Source organism: Pediculus humanus, genomic scaffold (genome assembly GCF_000006295.1).
Source record: "Pediculus humanus corporis 1103172107368 genomic scaffold, whole genome shotgun sequence".
In the NCBI taxonomy this organism is placed as follows: Eukaryota; Metazoa; Arthropoda; class Insecta; order Psocodea; family Pediculidae; genus Pediculus; species Pediculus humanus.
Genome location: NW_002986996.1, coordinates 326861 through 346870, shown reverse-complemented (window position 1 = coordinate 346870; position 20010 = coordinate 326861). Strand labels below are relative to the sequence as shown.

General features: G+C 27.4%; 1 protein-coding gene across 1 annotated transcript; it reads right to left on the bottom strand.

Annotated features, from left to right (window-relative positions):
* Positions 1-6399: 6399 nt before the first annotated feature.
* Positions 6400-8331, bottom strand: Phum_PHUM007680 (uncharacterized protein; the record flags this gene model as incomplete). Its single annotated transcript, XM_002422660.1, has 6 exons — positions 6400-6638; positions 6725-7003; positions 7088-7295; positions 7365-7527; positions 7614-7877; positions 8099-8331. The coding sequence occupies 6 exons, from the start codon at positions 8329-8331 to the stop codon at positions 6400-6402; spliced, it is 1386 nt and encodes a 461-aa protein (XP_002422705.1).
* Positions 8332-20010: the final 11679 nt, after the last annotated feature.

The following is a 20010-nucleotide window of genomic DNA, read 5'->3' as shown; positions in this document are numbered from 1 at the left end:
AATTACATTATTATTATTATTATTATTATTATTATTATTATTATTATTATTATTATTATTATTATTATTATTATAAAAAGTTTTTCTACGACCACGACAACGAAAAAAATAAAATAAAAAAATTCGTTAAATCTTTGTACGCGATAAAAAATTTTCGCTGGAAAAAAAAAAACGGTTATGACGATATTTAAATTTTTTTAATAACATCATCATCATTATTTTTTCCCGTGCGACGAAAACGACGATAATAATAATAATAAGGGCTTTAACTTACGAAGGTTGAATTTATACGTACGTATATAGTTTATAGCTTGCTATAAATACTTAACTTATGAATTTACTCACGAGAAACGTAAAAAACGTGATAAATTTTTTTTTTTTAATGTTTTCCAACCATTTTAATTAATTATTATTATCATCTTCATCAGTGTTAAATTTTCTTTCTGTCGTGCTGTCGGGGATTTTACTAATATATAAAAATTTCATTTCCGGTTTTTTTTATACCTGAAAAACCTCCTTATTATTATCATCATTAGGTAAATTATTTTTTTGACACTTCATGGAGGACCGTCTTTTAAAAAAAATTTAAATTTTACGGTGCCATTTTTTTTTTCATCTGCGTGGAATCCATCTTGTTAAAAAAAAATTTAAACAATAATAATAATAATGATAATAATAATAATAATCGTTAATGAGAACAAATATCGAAATGTTAACTTTTGATAAAAAAAAGAAAAAAGTTTATTAACATAATATTTGACGTATAAAAAAATTTTTCTTAAAACAAAAAAATTTATTTTTATTACCAAATTGTTTCGGTTTTTACTATTTACAAATTGCATACATTCGCATGCACGCGCACGCACGCACACACGCACACAAACAAATTCGACTTCCGGTTTTGATTTTTTTCTTTTTTTTTTTTTTTTTCGAAAAATTTAAACAAATGAAATGCGAGTAAGGATTAAATAATTTATAAACAAAGTTTTTTTTTTCAAAATTCGAATGACCCCTTCCTTCCCTTCTCCGTCCCCTTCCCCCTCTTTTTCTCTCTCTCTCTCTCGTGCCTGATTTGACGACTACGATGATGATGATGACGATGACGATTAAAACAATCAATTAAAAGGTTAAAAATAAAAAAAAACAATAAAATTAATTAATTATATTTTTTTTCTCTCCATTTTTATCCTTTTGTAATTAACGACACGCTACAAAACGCACTACAAATTATATAATTACAATAAAATTGTAGTTAAAACATATTACGACCATGAAAAAAATTAATAAGAGGGTGGGGGCGGGGGGAGGAAGAAAGAAAAAAGGAAATAAAAAAATTCGAAAAAGGGAGATTTTTTATTATTATCATTATTCGTTATTATCATCGTTATTATTATCACCATCATCAACATAATCATCATCATCATCATCATCATCGTCATAATCATCATCATTATCATTATTATTATTATTATTATTATTATTACTCGAATGCACTCTTAAAATTAATAAATAAACTAAATTTCAAATGAGTTAATTACAACTTTATACTAAATTTATTTATTTATTTATTTAAAATCGTTTAATTTGACGTTACCGTCTACTTCCGCTTCCGTCCGTAGTAGTATAAGCAGAAGACACGAAACGTTAAAAACAATTTTTGATCTGCCAAAAAAAAAAAAAAATCTTCGCGTTTTTTTTTTTTGACGTTTAAACGTGTCAACATGACCCACGGTAATATTTTTTTTATTGTTTCATTTCTCTCTTTTTATTTATTTATTTATACGTAATAATATTAATAATAATTTAATAAAATTTCATTTCGTTTAATAAATTTATTTATGTATTAATAAGTATTTTATAGCGGAAATAAAAAACACCCTTTTGTCGCGATGCAATAAAATGAAATTATCGCGAAATAACTAAACCCTAACGTTTGTGGGAGTCAAAAGGATTTGTTTCTCATTATTATTATTATTATTAAATAGTTATTAAAGTTATTAACTAATTTATTTATTAAAAAGTTAATGATATTAAATAATTTTCGCTTACCAAAAAAAAAAAAAAAATTAAATGAAAATCCGTCGAAGAAAAAAAAAAATTTTTAGTTTCTCGTAGAGGAAAACTCACCGTGAATCCCTTTTATCGGACTAAAAAAAAAAACTAATTTTAACTAAAGGTTTAACTAAAAGATTATTATTATTATTAAATTAGTCGCCGCCGCCACCGCCGTCGCTGCCGCCGCCGTATATCGCGACTCCTCACTCGCTAATCCCGGTACGACTAAACGAAACTCAATTTTACTTCCCGTACTTTAGGATTAAAGCCAAGAACTGGTGATTACGAGGATCGTTCAATAAGTAAGTAACACTTTTCATTTTTCATTTTTTTTTTTGTATTACGTCGAACGCGCGAGCGTACCGTTAAACGCGCGAGAAGGGGGAGTGGTGGGGAGAGATTTTACGGGAAGGTAAAAATAAAAAATAAAAACGACGCGCGTACCGCATTCGAAAATAAATTAAAAAAAGAAAAATACTTTTTGAACGGTCTCTCTCTCTCTCTCTCTCGTAATAAAATTTAATTTTTTTTGATTTGCCGAATATAACGAACCGACTCCCCGACTTATAAAATACAAAGAAACTATTAAAAAAAAAAAATTTTTTTTTGATTGTTGTTGTTGTTGTTGTCGTTGTTGCAACTATTGTGGTAGTCTTCGAAAAAAAAAAAAAATTTCTTCTGCTAAGCAGCCCAAAAAAAAAGCGAATGAATAAATGAAGTTTTAAATAATAATAATAATAATAATAATATTTAAATAAAATGTGACCCGTTTTCCGGTTGAAAATGCGAAAAAAAAAAATTATGTTGTCATTGTTTATTTTTTTTCTGGAGCGTAATAAATTTTTTTTTTTTTAATATATATTCTGGAACACATTCCAGAACTTTCGTAAAAAACATATTATTATTATTATTATTATCAATAAGAAAAAAAAAAAGAAAAGTTTGTTCGAAATTATATATTTATAACGCGTAAAAGTGTTTTTTCGTGGGTTTAAATCTAAAAACATAATAAAACATTTTATCGAGTGGGTAAAAAACATGAAAAACATGAAAACCTAAAAGAACACAAAAACACACAACGGAAAACATTTAAAAAACGTAAATTTTCAATTAAAACTTTTTAATTTTCCTTTCGGTAAAAAATGACAATAATTATAAAACGAAAGTTTTTTAGAAAAAAAAAAAAATTTTCTTGGTGCGTAGGAAGGGGCGTGTGGGGTGTGAAAAAAGATTTTTTTGGAGGGAGGGAGGGAGGTGATAGGGAGATGAAAAGAGGACGCGAAATTAGGTAATTAATTAATTAAATAAAATAAAAAGGAATTTTTGAAAAAAAAAAACAAAAAACTTTTTTTATAGCTTTATAAGTAGATAAGAAGATTTTCAAGGATATAAAAAAAAAAATCGTTTAAAATAATTTTTTTTCCTCCTCTTCTTCTTCTGCCACGACGATTATAATCTACCGTGTGCGCGTGCGCGAGTTTTCATTTAAAAAATTTTTTAACGAAGTGAAAACTTTCTATGCGAAATTTTCATGCGACGCGTGGGAGTAGGTATTTGAAAGTTTTTTTTATCAACTCTATTATTATTATTATTATTATTATTATTATTATTATTATTATTATTATTATTATTATTATAATAAACAACTGCTGCCACTTTTAAACAAAGATGATGCTACTTTTTAAAATATAAATTATTATTATTTTTTATTTTTTCCATTTTGATTTGTCTATTAATAATAGTAATAATAAATGCGTGGGTATTTAAAACGCGCGGGCGATAATAAAAAAAAAATTTCAATTATTTATCGATCGATAAGTCAATAAATCGATCGATATTTTTTTTTAATAATAATAATAGTGTCGAACCGTTAATTTCAGCCCTAATTTTTTTTTTTTTGATGTTTTAAATAAAACTATGATTTTTAAAAAGTTGGTAACGGAAAATAAGTTTTATTAGTGATGCCGATGCGTGAAAATTGATTGATTCGTTAAACGCGTTTGTTTGTTTGTTTATTTGTTTGTCGGTCGAACAAACGACGACAACGACGCCCTCCCGATGAACTAGTTAAAACATTTGAAAATAAATACTTTCCCGCCATTTTCGAAAGCGATAATTTTTTTTTTGAAAAACCCTCCTCAACGCTTCCCATTTTTATTTTTATTTTTTTTAAATTACATTTTTTTTTTTTTCTGCCACGCCTTGATTCAATTGCATATTTAAATCGTGGATGAAGGATGATGATTCGATAGCGTAACACTTTTCCGTCGTTCTCATTTTTAAAAAGTTTTTTTCATTTTTTTTTTTCATCGTTTCCTGTTGGACCCCCATCATCCCCCTGTTCCTGTCGCTATCGATCGAATCATTTTAAAATTTTCTCTTTTTTTAAAAAAAACTTTCGTATTATTATTATTATTATTATTATTATTATCATCATCACTTCGCTCATTATTTAACGAAAGAGAAAAATCCTTGAACTTGATAATAATACGACAATGACAATAATAATAATAATAATTTAACGGACAATCGATCGAGTTAAATTAGAGGAAAACTGTTTAACCGGAAATGAAAAATTTGTCGTTTCGTTGATTTTACCCCAACTATTATACTTTACGCATTATTATGATAATGATAATAATTATTTTGATTGTTATTTAACAACAATTTCTTTTTTTTTTCTTTTTTTCATTTTCAGTTGTGCGAATCTTTTGCATCGCCATTAAAAAGAAAAAAATTTATTAATTAAAATGTGGTATGTGATTTATTCGTCATTAAATACACGATTCTATAGACACGATAAAATAATAAATTCCGGATCGATTAAATTTTAAATATAAAATGAAATCTATGCCGAATTATTTCTTGCTTTGGGAATTTTTTTTTTTTTAATTTTTCTACAAAAACGCCGCGTTTTTTTTAATTAAACGCGCGTAACGTTAAAATTACACAAGTTTATAAATAAATTTTAATTTTTACCTAAAAAACAAAAAAAAAGAAAATTTTTAGTTTTGTTTATCTTTTACGTTTGTATGCAAAATTTATTTTTATGTTTGTACATTTTTTCTCTAAAACAATTTAAAATTTTATTCGTTTTTGTTTTGTTTTGTTTTTATTTGGGGGGGGGTTAAAAGTAATTTTTAAACTTTTACTAATTAGGACTCGAATAGAAAAGGGTAAATTTTAAACAATAATAATAATAATAAATTTTTTTTTTTTTATAAACAAAAAAAAACTAAATTTTAATATTAAAAAAAAAAAAATTATACATAGTTGGGATTCGAAATTACAAAAACTAAAAAAAAAACAAAATTTTCCTAAATTTTCTTTTCTAAAACATATTTAAAAAAAAAAAATTATTTTTTTTTCGAATCAATCAATCATTCAGTCATTCATTCATTCAATTTACATAATTTTTTCATTCACACTCTGCCAAACGTATAAAAAGAAAAAATTTTCCACGTGGAAAAATATTATAACAAATCATTTATTTTTCGTTTGAAATTTTCTTTTTTTTTTCCTCCTCTTTAAATCGGATTTAATGATAATAATAATGATAATGATAATAATAATAATAAAAGATAAACTCACGCTAAACTTTCGCGAGAGAGAGAGAAAGAGAAAGAAAATTTTTTTTTTATCAACAAGTGCTCCCGTAATAATTTATATTTTGGCATTTGTTCTAAAAATCTATTTACAATCTATTTATTATTATTATCATCATCATCATCATTATCATTGTCGTCGAAAATTTCATTTAAATAATTATTAACAATAAACACAAAAATTCAACCTGAATATTTTTTAAATTTTAAAATCTTATACTAACATCAACTAAAAAACGCGAACAAAAAAAATTATATTATTATTATTATTATTATTGTTATATCACGTCATCGTTTTCGTCATATACAAACAAAAACGTTATACATAATAATAATAATAATAACAACAATAAAAATAACCGACTTCAAAATGAGTCAGTCAAATTCTTTAAAAATTTATTTAAAAATAATTTATTTTTTATTAAAATAAATTACTTTCAAATAATTATTATCACGTTTACTAATTATTATTAGTACTATTATTATTATTATTACTATTATTGTTATTATTATTATTATTATTATAGATTAAAGCCTACAGGATTCCATGACTTTCTTATCACCGCCGTTAGCTATAGAGTCCAACGTGTCAACTTGTAGCGTAGGATTTTCGTGTCCTAAATCCATGGGTTCGTTTTTAGCATTTGAAGGATTGTTCGATTTAGGTTCCATTAAAAATACCGTTATTAAAAATAAAAACGAACCTGAAACAAAATAAAATAATAATGATAATAATAGTTTAAAAAAACGCGCGCGTTTTTTCCTTAAATTTATATTTACTTATTAAATAAAATCCCGCGTATAAAATATATAACGATTCTCTAAATCCTAAAGAAGTTCTGATTGGTTCGACTAAAATTGGTAAATTTCCTCCGACGTTGTTCATGACGAAGAGGAAAATTCCAACGGTCGTGGATCTCATTGATAAAGGTACGACTTCGACTAATATGGCAAAAACAATACCGAACCACATTTCGGCTGAAAAAATTATTATTATTATTATTATTATTATTAGGATTTTAATTGGGGAATTGTAATTTTTTCGTAAAAAAAAAAATTTATACCGAAGAAATAAGAAATAGCTAATGTTATCATGGCGCCGACAGGATCGAAATAAACGCTACCGAAAGCAAATGGGGATGCTATCAATTGACTTATGGCTAAAACTAAAACTCTCGATTTGATACCCATTTTTGATACGAATTTATCTGATATTACACCACCGGCTACGACACCTATGGAACCTATGACGACAGTTACTGCAAACAACCACCAACCTAAATCGTAATCGGGAAAGTATTCACGGTAGAATAAGTCGCAATTGTAACCGAAAGTCATTCCACCTGGAATTAAAAATCATATGATTTATTCGACGATGGGGAGAGGATGGTAGGAGGAGGGGGGAATGTGGGGGGGGGGAAACGTACCGGTGTGTCTTATGGAAGCGGCAAGACAAAGCAAAACGACACGGGGTTGCAAAATAACTTTCCAATCTTTTTTCTTTTTCTGAGTGCTTCTGTCAGCCGTCGTTTCTTCCCCGATTATTTTCCTTTCTGGTTCTTTGATTGTAAGACCCGTGAGTATACCGACGATGATACCGACGATTCCGACACCGTAGTAACAAACTCTCCAACCCTCATTTAAGAAAAAAATTATTCACTTTCGGTTTTTTTTTTTAAAATTCAAAACAAGATAAAAACTTACCAAATCCCATGCGTTTAATAGGGGAACGTAACGACCGACAGGAAAAGCCATACCGTAACCACCGTATATACCCCAATTAAATATAGACATGACCAAAGCTCTTTTCTCTTCTGGAAATATATCGGATAAAATTCCAGTACCGATCGGATTAACACTTGCTTCCCTAAAAACAAAAAAAATTACAATTTCCTCTCTACACCTTCCTCCCCCCTAAGAAATGATTTTAATTTTTTAAATCAATTTTCTAACCCGGCAGCCAAAACCATTCTCAATATGACCAAATGCCAAAATTCTGTGACGGCTCCCATTAAAAATATGGCGATGGCAAATATAATCGTGCAAATGGTCAACATTCGTATCCTGTTCCATCTATCGGCGACGATACCAAAGAAAACTCCGACGACTGTAAAAACGGCTATAAAAGATGGTCCGGCTAAAATTTGATAATCCAAACCCAAACCGTTATATTCCCATTCGCAATATGGCGTCCCGTTTATGTTGTAAGAATAACATCTGGAAAAAATCATCATCATTATCATTAATATTAATCGTGTGTCATTTATCGAATAATGATATAAATACCAACACCACTCGCAAGGTGATATCGTGACGTAATAAAAATTAAACGTTAGGAAGCCTTGTTTGAAGCGTATCTGGAAAAACCAAATTGATTTTTTCGCATCGATCTATCGATTAATCGATCGATCGATCGATTCGCTAAAGAAAAAACTTACGTTTCGGAATTGTTAGCAGTTTCGCAACTAAATGGTAATTCGCTAACTGATAACGTGGTATCATTTAATTGACAGGATATGTCACCGTAGTGTAAATCTTTGGCCGTTTCTTTACTCGTGACACCGATTAAATAGTGACCAAGCTCACCGACGATGTACCCAACAGATATTATTCCTAATACATAAACCGGATATAGGAATTTAAGCTTTTCTAGCACTGGCACCGGAAGCATTGTCTGGAAAAGAAAAAAATTTTAAAAATTAAAAAAAAAACGAAATTAAAGTCGTTTAATAACGTTTCCAGTTTTCCAGTTATTGCCACGCCTAAAAAATTCTCCGGTAAAAATACGAACGAGTTTTTTTTTTTTTTTTTTTTTTTTTTGTAAAACAATTTTTCATTGTTATTCTTCCATTTTTTTAAAAAATATTAATAATATCCGGTTTCGTATAAAACCTTGGTTTAATGAATTTAAAAAGAAAGTTGATATAACACGAGCACGCATGCGTAAATAACGCGCGTAAATCGCAAAAAAACGACTGGAGAGATTGCCGATGAGTTTTCTTATTAAAATAATTTTATTACATAGGTGGGGAGGGGATGAAATCCTTCCGAATTATTACCCTAGTAATAAAATTATGCCGCGTTATTTTACTTTCGTCCAAGAAAAACATTACCTAAGTTTAACCGGGAAAATAAAAATTAGTACAAAAATTTAGAATTTAGGTTAAGTTATTTATTTATTACCATTTATTATTACGTAATAATTTTTTTTTTTAATTATTTTACGTTTAAAATTAAATGACACCATTTTTTTTTCTAGTGCAAGTATGTGGCGAGACCATTTTGATGATGCACTTTAATTTAATTAATAATTTTTTTTTTTTCAAGGTAACCCAAATATACAAAAAAACAAAACGCACGCGTTACGATGACGTCACACGACGCCGCGTAATAAAATTCACTTCTTTTTTTTTTTTTCGAAATAAACGATTGAACGCATTAACGAATGATTAAATATTAGAATTTATTACTTTTGTAAAAAAAAAATTTCTTATCAAGTAATACATTGAATTATTATTTCATTATTATTATTATTTAGAAAAAAAATATTACGGGTAATTAATTATTACACGTTTTTTGTGTAAACTTAAAACGTCGCGCGCCTAAAAAATATCGCGAAGGCCGTGATTGTATTAAGAAAAAAAAGAAAAAAATGTGTGTCTTTGGCTCTCTCTGAACAATTTTTTTTTTTTTCGTGTCTTTGTGTGGCCGATGGCCATATTTACATATGATAATAATAATAATTATTATTATTATTATTAATAAAGTTAAGGAGGCGAAAGGTTTTCATATCAATCAATTTTTTTTTTTTCGTAAACTTCCTGAATTTGAGTCCAATTAAAAATTTTTTTTTTCAATCCAGTTGATAAAAATCGATATTTCGTTTTTAAACCACGTGCGATGGAATTCTTGTAATATTTTCTAAATACCTTTAACCCCCCTTTTCCCTTCCCCCTTTTTCTACCAAAAACGAATTTTTAAAGAATAAAAAAAAAATTCTACCCACCATTTTTCTGTTTTTATCCATTTCCTACGATAGTTCGACGACGACTTACGTTCGTAAAAAAAAAAATTTAAATTAATCGAAGGTCTCGATCACAAAAAAAAAAAACGTTTTTGCTATCGTTTAAATACTTAAAAATTTTTTTTTTACAAAAATGATTATTATTATCATTATTTAGAAAATTTGCGACCCGAAAATTTTAACGATGAGAGAAAGACAACGCAACCGGATTTTTCAAACTGAAAAATTTTTTCACACGTCGCCGCCGCCGCCGAAACGCAAACGAAAATGAATGAATAACGAGAAAAAAAAAATAAGAAAAAAGGGAAAAATCGAAAGTGAGGACGACGATGATGATAATGATGATGATGATGACGTTTACCGTAACTTAAACATTTAACTTAAAAAAAAGAAAACCTCGAATTTACTGACTTGGTTAATTAAAATTTTGCCAATTTATTATTGAGTTCAATTCAAAATAAATTTTCTTGTTCTTCCCTTTTCTTTATTCCCCTCCTCCCCTCCCAACATTTCCCCCCACTCTTATGCTCCCCAATTACTCCTTTTTTTTTTTGACGGCCTTTGTAACACGACACAAATAATAATAATAATAATAATAATAAATAATTTTTTAACATGCTAAACGTTTTCGAAAAAAAAAAAATTCCCACGATTAAATTTTCTTTATCATTATCATTATCATTATTATCATTATCATTATCATTATCATTATCATTTAATTAGGAATACATTGTGAGACCTGAACAATTACCATTTGAAAAAAAAAATTACCGTAATAAAAAACGGAAAAAATTTGAAAACGGTAATAAAGTCACGGTAACGAAAAAATCAAAAAAAAAAAAACACGTTCGGCGTATAATTATTATTATTATCGTTTCAATTAATGCCCTTTTTTTTTGTCCATCAGGTATATACCTTAGATTTTTAAAGAAGGTTATTCTAACAGGTTATCAATAGATTTATTATTTCCCGTTATTTACTGATAAGAACACACGAGAGAGAGAGAGAGAGAGAGAGAGAGAGAGGGAAGAATTCATCATCTTTCGTTAGGAGGAAAATTTTTTTTTTTTCGAAAACTTTTCCTTAAAGAAAATCACGATTCCCATGATAATAAAATTTATTATTATTATTTTTAGGAAAGATGAACTGGAAAAAAAAAATAAAAACGTAAATCATAAGTGGAAGGGGATTAAAGGAGGAGGAAAAACGGGGGGGGGAGGAAAAGTGCGGGAAAATGTTAATGCGTTTTCCAGACGAAAATTATTATTAACCCGCACATATTAATTTAATGTGAAGGACAACAACGCAAGTGGATTTATTCATTGAATCCCTCATTCATATTGATTTGAGACAACCGACAACAACAACAACAACCTTCTCTTGTCAATGGTCAAGAATTTTTCTTATTCACGAATACCGTACGACTTTATGACAAGTATTTATGATAATTTCTCGTGTTTAACTTATGTCACTTACACCTGCTTTACTTTTATTTTCATTTCATTCCCCTCCCTTCCCCCACTCTTTCCTCACGTCCCTCCTCTTCCCTTATGCTAATATTATCATTATCATAAACTAATGAATATATTATCATCATCATTATTATTATAATTATCATTCGTTCGATGCGGAAAAAATATCGAATTTTTATTATTTTTTTTTATTTGATTTTATTGTCGCGTGGATTTTTTTTTTGGATTGTTACTGGTTGTTGGTTGTTGTTGTTGGCTGTTGCGATTTCTTTGTTCGAAACGTTGGCGTGCTTTTTAATAAAATAAAATAAAAAATACATAAAATTATTATTAATAATAATAATAATATTTAAATGTCGTTAAAATAATAATCACGTATATTCATGACATTAAACTCGATATATTTGACGACGACGACCACGACGACGATCATCATAAAAATAATAATAATAATAATAAAAACGATGATGATGATAATAATAATATTGATATTTTAAATGTAATAAAAATGGCGAGTTTTTTTTTTTGGAATCGAAATCGTTTTTAAGTTCGTCTTAATTAAAAATCAAAAAAAAAAAGTAGTAATGGTGATGGATTTGACATTGAAAAGGAAAACGCGATTAAATAATAATAATAATAATAATTTTTTTTTACATTTATTATTACCACTTATTTTAAAGGCATTACCTAATAATTTTTTTTTATCGTGGGATTAGAAAAAAAAAACACACACACATATATATATATATATATATAAATAAATAATTTTTTTTTTTTACGAATCGAAAAAAAAAATATGAATAAATAAATCACGCGTTAAGAATTTTTTTTTTTTTGGCGGTTTGCGTTTCCGCAATGGGGTGAGGCATGCAACAACGACAAACAACAAACAACAAACAAAAAACGCCGCGTTTTAAATTGCTACCAAAAAAAATAAGCAAAACTTTTAATTACGTTTAATACCATTCGACTCACTTTACAAAGTTTCATTCGTTACAAAAATTATTATTATTATTTATAAATTTATAAAAAATTACGTAATATTTATTATAATTTAATTATTATTATTTTTATTATACGTAAGGTAATTTTTTTTTGTTCTATCGTGATTAAATACTATTTTATTCGTCATTCGTTCGATTATTATTTATTACCATTAATAAATAATTTTTCTTCTTATATTTAGCTTACGGGTAATTTTTATTACCTTACAAAAAAAAAGTTGATAACACGCCCTTAATTTATCATTATTATTATTTATATTGTATATAAATCGACAATGTTTTCGATGAGATGTTTTTTAATTTTCTTATCAATTAATTATTATTTTATTACTTTTTATTACGTAATTAATTTTTTAAATTTTCGGACATTTTTTTTTTGAAAAAAAATTAATTTTTCAAAAAACTCGATTCTCCAGAACTTTCGACAACTTTTTTGCGGGTGGTAATTTTTATCATTTATTTATTATTTGATTTTGATGAAAATGTTACCAACTTTCGAAATTAAAATTAATTCGATTCGTATGGATTCGAGATTTCAGACTCGTTCGCGTGAGGATTTTTTCTTTTCCAGTTTTTTTTTTTTTTTAAATTTAAATTTCCAGGGAGCCCGCGTGTATGTAAATATTACCTTGTGAAAAGAAAAAAAAGAATTTGTAACAATTGTTATATACATATTAAAAATTATTTATTATTATTATTTTTATTACGAAGGTCGTAAATTTAAAATTGTCCGCTTTTTTCTTTTCCAGACACTGAAAGGTTTTGGAAAATGAACAAAGCAGCTCTTTTACGGCCTCCAGTTTTTTTTTATCGCCTAAGGTGACCTTTCCAAAAAAAAAAAAAAAATTTTTATAATTTTTAACTGACAGTAAAATTAAAAAGGGAAACGTATCGAACGAATAAAATTCGATATATTATCGAATCGTAATTTTTTTTACGAGAGAGAGAGAGAGAGACGATCGCGTTTTCCAGGTAACGACAACAAAGTTTTTACAAACATCTTCACGAAGAGAATTCCATTTAAGACAGAGCAGACGGAGACGATCTAGAATTTTTTTTATATTTTACGCCATAAAATTACTGGAGAATATGTTTTCCATCTCTCTCTATCTCTCTCTATCTCTCTCACTCTTTCTGTCTCTTTAAGTTCAAGGTTGATTGTCATAACAAAGTTTTTTCGTTTTATTTTTCTTTTTAATCGAATTTAAAAACATTTTTTTTTCATTTTTGATTTTTATATTTAAAAAACGCCATATTTATTTTAATTATTATTATTATAATTATTTCGTTTGTTTACAAATTAATTACGGTAATAATTTTTTTTAATATTAATTTTATTAATACTAAAAATCATTACAATCTCCATTTTTTTTCTTTTTAACCTTTTACGTCACATTTGAAATTAAAAAATGAAAATCAGGTTTTTTTTTTTTTTTAATTATTCAAAAATTTTTTATTCATTTTTATCTCTTTCTTTCTCTTTCTCTCTCTCTCTTTTTAATTTTCTTTTTTGCAAAACATCATTTAAAAAAACTTTCTCCACGACACGAAGATGATAAATACGAGGACGACGCGTGTACAAAAAAAAAATTTGCAAAAAAAAAAAATTTTTTTTCTAATCGATTTTCACTAATACCACGAAAAACCGGTCTCGTTGAGGATTTGTCGATTTTTTTTTTTTTACGTTGGCGATTTCGTTTGAACTCGCTTTGAACCTTCTTTTTGACTTAAACACGGGATCGTAATAAGAATTTAAAAAAAAAAAATCGTACCTGGAAAAAGTTTAAATGGATAAAAAAAAAGGCTGGAAGTTTGTAAAAAAAAAAAATTTTTTTTTCTTTTTTTTTTTTTTTTTTTTGTTATTTTTTTTTTGTCGCCCGAGGTTTATTACAATAATTTTTTATATATTTATAAATCGACTACTATTTCCTTTCTATCTACTGCCACGACTTTTGTTTTTTTTTCTAAAAAAAAACATTTCTCTCACCTTGTATTCGAGTTGTAAAAAAAATATGTTGGCGTTTTAAAAATAAAAAAAAATAAATAATCGCTACCGCAACCGCCATTATTATTATTATTATTTTATTATTATTATTATTATCATTTGTTAATAAAAAAAAAATCGATTCGGAAAACATCGCCCTGGAAATTTCTAGAATTTTAAATTCCAAAAATTTTATTTTGCATAAAATAAAAAATAAAAAAATTTCCCCAACGCAAAAAAAAAAAAAGATGAAAAATGAATAACAAATTTTCCCAACTGGAAATTTTTTTTTTATACAACAACCAACAACAACAAACAATAATAATAATAATAATAAAACACGAAAAAAAAAAAAAATAAAAACAAACATTTTTAAAATGAATAAACAATAAAAAAATAAATAAAAAAACTTACGCTCAAATTTAAATTAATAATTTCCGGTTAATTTTTTTTCTCTTTTATTCGACTGGAAAAACCAAAAAAAAAAAAAAAAATGAAAACCAAAATAATAATAATAATAATAAATAAATAAAAAATATAAATGAATGTAACACAACCAACGTACCACACACACGGACGACGTAAAACAACAACAACTAACCAGAGAATCGGTCAAATCCTCAAAGACACAACAAAATACTGATCTTGAATAATAACAGGAACTACTTTAATACGGTGGAAGATTGCCCTTGAATCATTATCATTATTATTATTATTATTCACACTCTGGAAACTTTTTTCGTATTATTATCATTATCAATACGCTTTTTTTTAATAAACTGATTTTTTTTTCACCTTTTTTCCATTTATCTTCGAATTATTAATTTTTTTTTTTTTTATTCGGCTGGAATTTTCTGAAGGAAAAATAAAAATAAAAATAAAGAAAATTTGTTTCGTGCGTATGAATTTTTTTATAACGTTTTTGGTATATAATAAATTATTAATATTTTTTTTTATCATCATCTTTTTGGAAAAGGAAAAAGACGAAGAGAAAGACAGAGAGAATGAGAGAGAGAGAGAAAGAGAGAGAGAAAGAGAAAGAGAAGAATAAATTTTAATATTTAAAATTTAAAAAAAAAATTTTTCTTTTGATTTTTAAAAAATTAAAAATTTTTTATTTTTTACCGTGAAATAATTACGGTAATTTTTTTTTTTTTTTAAAACTAATTTGATGATAATTTATTACTAAACTAAGACGAGTAATTAATTACGTAATTAATTAACTAATTAACAGTTTAAAAAAAAACTGCATAAAAAAACCATAAATGTCGCCATATTTTTTGTTTCGTTTTTTTGTTTTGATAAAATCATAAACGTGAGTGTTTTATTTATTTATTTTTTGTTCTCCAGACTTCTTATCATCATCATCATCATCACCATTATCATCATCATCATTATTATTCCAAAACTTTAAAAAAACGAATTTAAAACACGTAAAATTTATTAACGTAAAAAATACGCGTCAAATACGGCCTCGAATTTTTATTTATTTATTATTTCGATAATAATAATGATAATATTATTATTATTATTATTATTATTATTATGCAACGAAATAATTTTATTTATAAACAATCGTCGAGAGCCAATGAATAATTTAATAATAATAATAATAATAATAATAATAATATTAATAAATATTTCTGCGCATGGATTATAATGATTTATTTGAAAACAACAGGAGGAAGAGGAGGAAAAGCAGAAGAAAAAACGAAAGTGACTCGTCGAAAAAGAAAAAAAAAAGTTAATAAAATTATAAATGAAAGTTAGCGGTGGTAACACTGTTTAAATAATGATAATAATAATAATAAAAATGACATTGCTGGAGGTAAGTTAACAGTCGAATTGTTAAAACTTAGCCTTTTTTTTACGATTGATTAACTACTATCGAAAAGGTTTTTTTTTTTTTTTTGAAGTCAGTGGCGAAGGTTATTTTTAAAATAATAATAATAATACTACTCGACCTCAGTATTTATAGGAAACGAATCGTAGAGTAGAGTAGAGTGTATTATCACGACCCTGACGAGAGGAATCTTTATATGTCGAAAAAGAAGAAGAAGAAAAAATGGAGGTGGAACATCGCAGGTTGCTGCGATTTTAACATATAACATACTCTCGTGCAAAAAAAAAGTAAAATGATTTAAAGGTTTTTTTACAGGTACGACGAGTTGGTGTGGTTGTACGTCAGGTTATTAACCTTTCCCAACAAACACAAACGTGATACAACCACGGATTTTAAATTCCAAGATAGAACAAGAACAAGATGAAGATGAGGAATTTCAACAAACATGATTTTCGGTTTTATTCGCAAAAAACCTTCTTTCCATTTTTTTTTCTGGAACAAACGATGACGTGTTTTTCCTATGACCTTTTATCTCAAACCTTCTTCAAAACCTATGACGTAACGGTGATAAGACCTTTTTTTAACAATTAATTATGTAAAATATTCGTATGCGGAGAGAGAACTTGTTTATGTGCGTAAATTTTTTACTCGTTTTCGAATTTTAAAAAAAAAAATCACGTGATGTTGTTGTTGTTGTTTGTTGTTTGTTGTTGTTGTGGTTTTTTAAATTTTTTTTTTGCAATCTCTCACCTACATTTAATAAATTTTAAAAAAATTTTAACATTTCTTTTGCGACAAAGAATCCAACTTTTTTTTTCGGTCTAAAACCGTTAGGCGATCAATTATCCAGGAATTCCCTCCCCTCCCCTCTCCCTTCCCTCCTTTTTTTCCTTCCTCTTCCGGTATATTTAAAAAAATTAATTATAACCTTTTACTAAATCGATATTTTATTGTTTTTTTTTTTTTTTTAGTAAAAAAAAAAATTTACTTAACAAACTTAACGTAATTTTATTGTATAATTTTGTGTTATTATCAGGTCAAGGTCGTTTCATTGATAAAACAATTTCAGGTACTTTATCATCATCATCATCAACCGCATCATCATCGCAATCTCTCGTCACGTTTTTATTTTACGTTTTGTTTTTTTTTTTTTTTTAATGAATGAAATATTTATTATTATTATTTTTATAAACAATTCAAAAATTTTTCGGTGTCGTATATCGATCGATGTGGCGATTGTTTGTTCCTGTTAACGACAAACAATTATTATTATCATTATCATTTTTTGTTTCACTCTTGACTGGGGGCATTAAACTCCGTTACGAAATATTTTTTTTTGTCGAACTCTCTCGTGTGTCTCAAAGACCCTGATTTGAATTGAAGGAACAGTGAACAAGCAAAAATGAAATATTGTTAGGAAGCCCACAAGTGGTCAAGGATATTTATAAACGTCGTGATAAAAAACAAACGTGGAACTAGACAATCGAAATATTATTAAACGTTCGATATTATTAAATGAAAAAATGAAAAAAAAAATTTAGTTTATCGATATGGCGATACGTTCAATACGAACCCGTCACGTTTATTTCCACGTTTTATTTTGATAATGATTATAATAATAATAATTATCATGATGATAATGATAATAAATTTAAATGGATGAATATAATTCGCATTGAATTTTTTTGAATGAACGTCAAAATAAGGGAAAAATGAATAGAAAAAAAAAATTTTAATCGTTTAATCGATGACATCATCACGAAATCATAGATTAAAAAAAAAAAAAATTAACTCGTTTAATCGATGACGTCATCACGAAATCACAGATAAAAAAAAAAAAATTTCGCGCGTGATATTTATTTTCTCTATGACTTTTTATAATAATGTTCCGGTAGTGTTTTTTTTTCCCTCGTTCTTTCTTTTTTTCTTTCTTTTACTTTCTACATCGGTTGAAGGTCATTCAAGACTGTTACACATACATAATTTTTAAAAGTATAATTATAAATTATATAATGGCGACCTTTAAAAAAAAAAAAAAAATTTCTTGCGGTCTCACCTGTTCTTCGGACGAGGGAAATAGGTACATATATATCCGTTTGTGTGTGAGTTGGTGACGTGTACACCAAAAAAAAAAAAATTTTTTTTAATGCTTTCTAATTGTTTTTCATTTCTCCTACTAATACCTGGACCTTGAATCTAAAGCCCTTTGATATAAATCATGAATAATGATAATAATAAAATGCGAAAGAAAAAAAAAACAAACGCGAGACCTTTTTTTTTTTTTTTTACTTGGTACCTGTACGATTATTATAAAAAAAAGTGACACGCCCTACCATTTAAAACAACAGGTCCGATGGCTAAATAAATAAATAAAAAATTCGTTTCCATTTCCGTTTTTGCACAAAAAAAAAAAGAAAAAATTTTCGTGTCGTTTAAATTAATTATTTATCACGTGGTAATAATAATAAAAAAAAGTAATAAATAAATAAATTACGTAATGAATAAGATTCAAACGATCGTCACCCCGTGACGTAATAACTATCTTTTGTCACTCACGCACGTAATAAAAATACGTTTTATTTTATTTTTTTTTCTATTAAAAATCTTTGTCGGTTGGTAACACTGATTTCAAAGTATTCGTTTGAACGGATTTTTTTTTGCTTTTTATTCAGTTGGATTTCTCACGTCGACTAGGCATCTGCTAGGGATAAATCTTCAACTTGGGGGGGGGGGGCGAGCAACCAAGGTTGAGCTCAAAAAGGGAAAAAATTGGTCCAAAAGTCACAGAGTTGAGAATCTAGAATCTAAATCTTGGAAATGTAAGTTCGATTTCAGCTTGTTCAAACAGGGACAGACCTGTACCTAAATAAGGGGGTAAGTGACCTAGAACCTATTCGAGGCATTGGGATGAGCCAACTCTTGTTCGAGGGGGTTAAACTGAGTACTTGATCCAAATAGGGAAAATACGGAGTAGCGATGCGAAAGGAAGACAGATGGATTCGCGACCCCGGACATCTCTCTCCCCGGACACTTGAAGACTTTCCGGAAGAGGCAGGAATGAAGGTAACAGATCGGGAATGTTTCTAGAAGGGTAAAAAGAGGAAGTACCGGGATCTTCCTCAGGTAGGATTCCCACTTTCGCGAGTGTGGGCCTGAAGGTTCTGGCTCAGGTGGGGTTTGAGGCTGAAATGCGAGTTAAAATTCCCTTGAGCGCTCCTCCCTCCAGGAAAAAGACCTCGGTGAAACATTTCCAGGAGTTTTAGTTGGGTAGTGGTTTCGGTTGAGTCTCCCCACGCTTTCTCTGCTACCGGGTGGGGAGGTTAATAGGAAATGCATTTCTCCTCGGTTAATAAAAAAAAAAATTTCTAAGCCTCCAGTAAAATTTTTTTTTTTTTTTTGACAATGTCAAGTTCAAAAATTTTTTGATTATTTATTAGCATCAAGGGGATCAGCAGCACCAGGAGAAGTGTGGCGGGGGGGGGGAATTTAAAACCACAAATTAATAAATTAATTTAAACTTGAAACGTTTTTCTTTGTCAAAAAAATTTTATCTGGAAAAAATCAATAAAATCTTCTTCCTTAATTCAACATTTTCCTTATACTACCACTACCATTTTAAATCCCTGAAATGAAAAAAACATACAAACAAAAATAATAATAATGATAATGATGATGATGATGATTTAAAGGTAAAATTAAAAAACTGGAACCCATAAAATTCAATTTAATTACGGCAATAATAATAATAATAAAATTATTTATTTATTTGTCGATTTTCTCCATGTTGGTTTTTTTATCATTACGTATAATTGACACTTGATAACATTTGATAACTTTTTTTTTTTTAGCAAGTTTTTACGTAAAAAATTAAACATTTAAATTTGTGCAAAATTTCTGTATTTTTTTTTTTTCTCTCAAAACTACCACGTGACTTTAATTTAATAATATATATTTATCGGTGTCAATGTTGTTCTAACCTTTGCTAATTGTTACCCGTTTAATAATAATAATAATAGGAGTGTA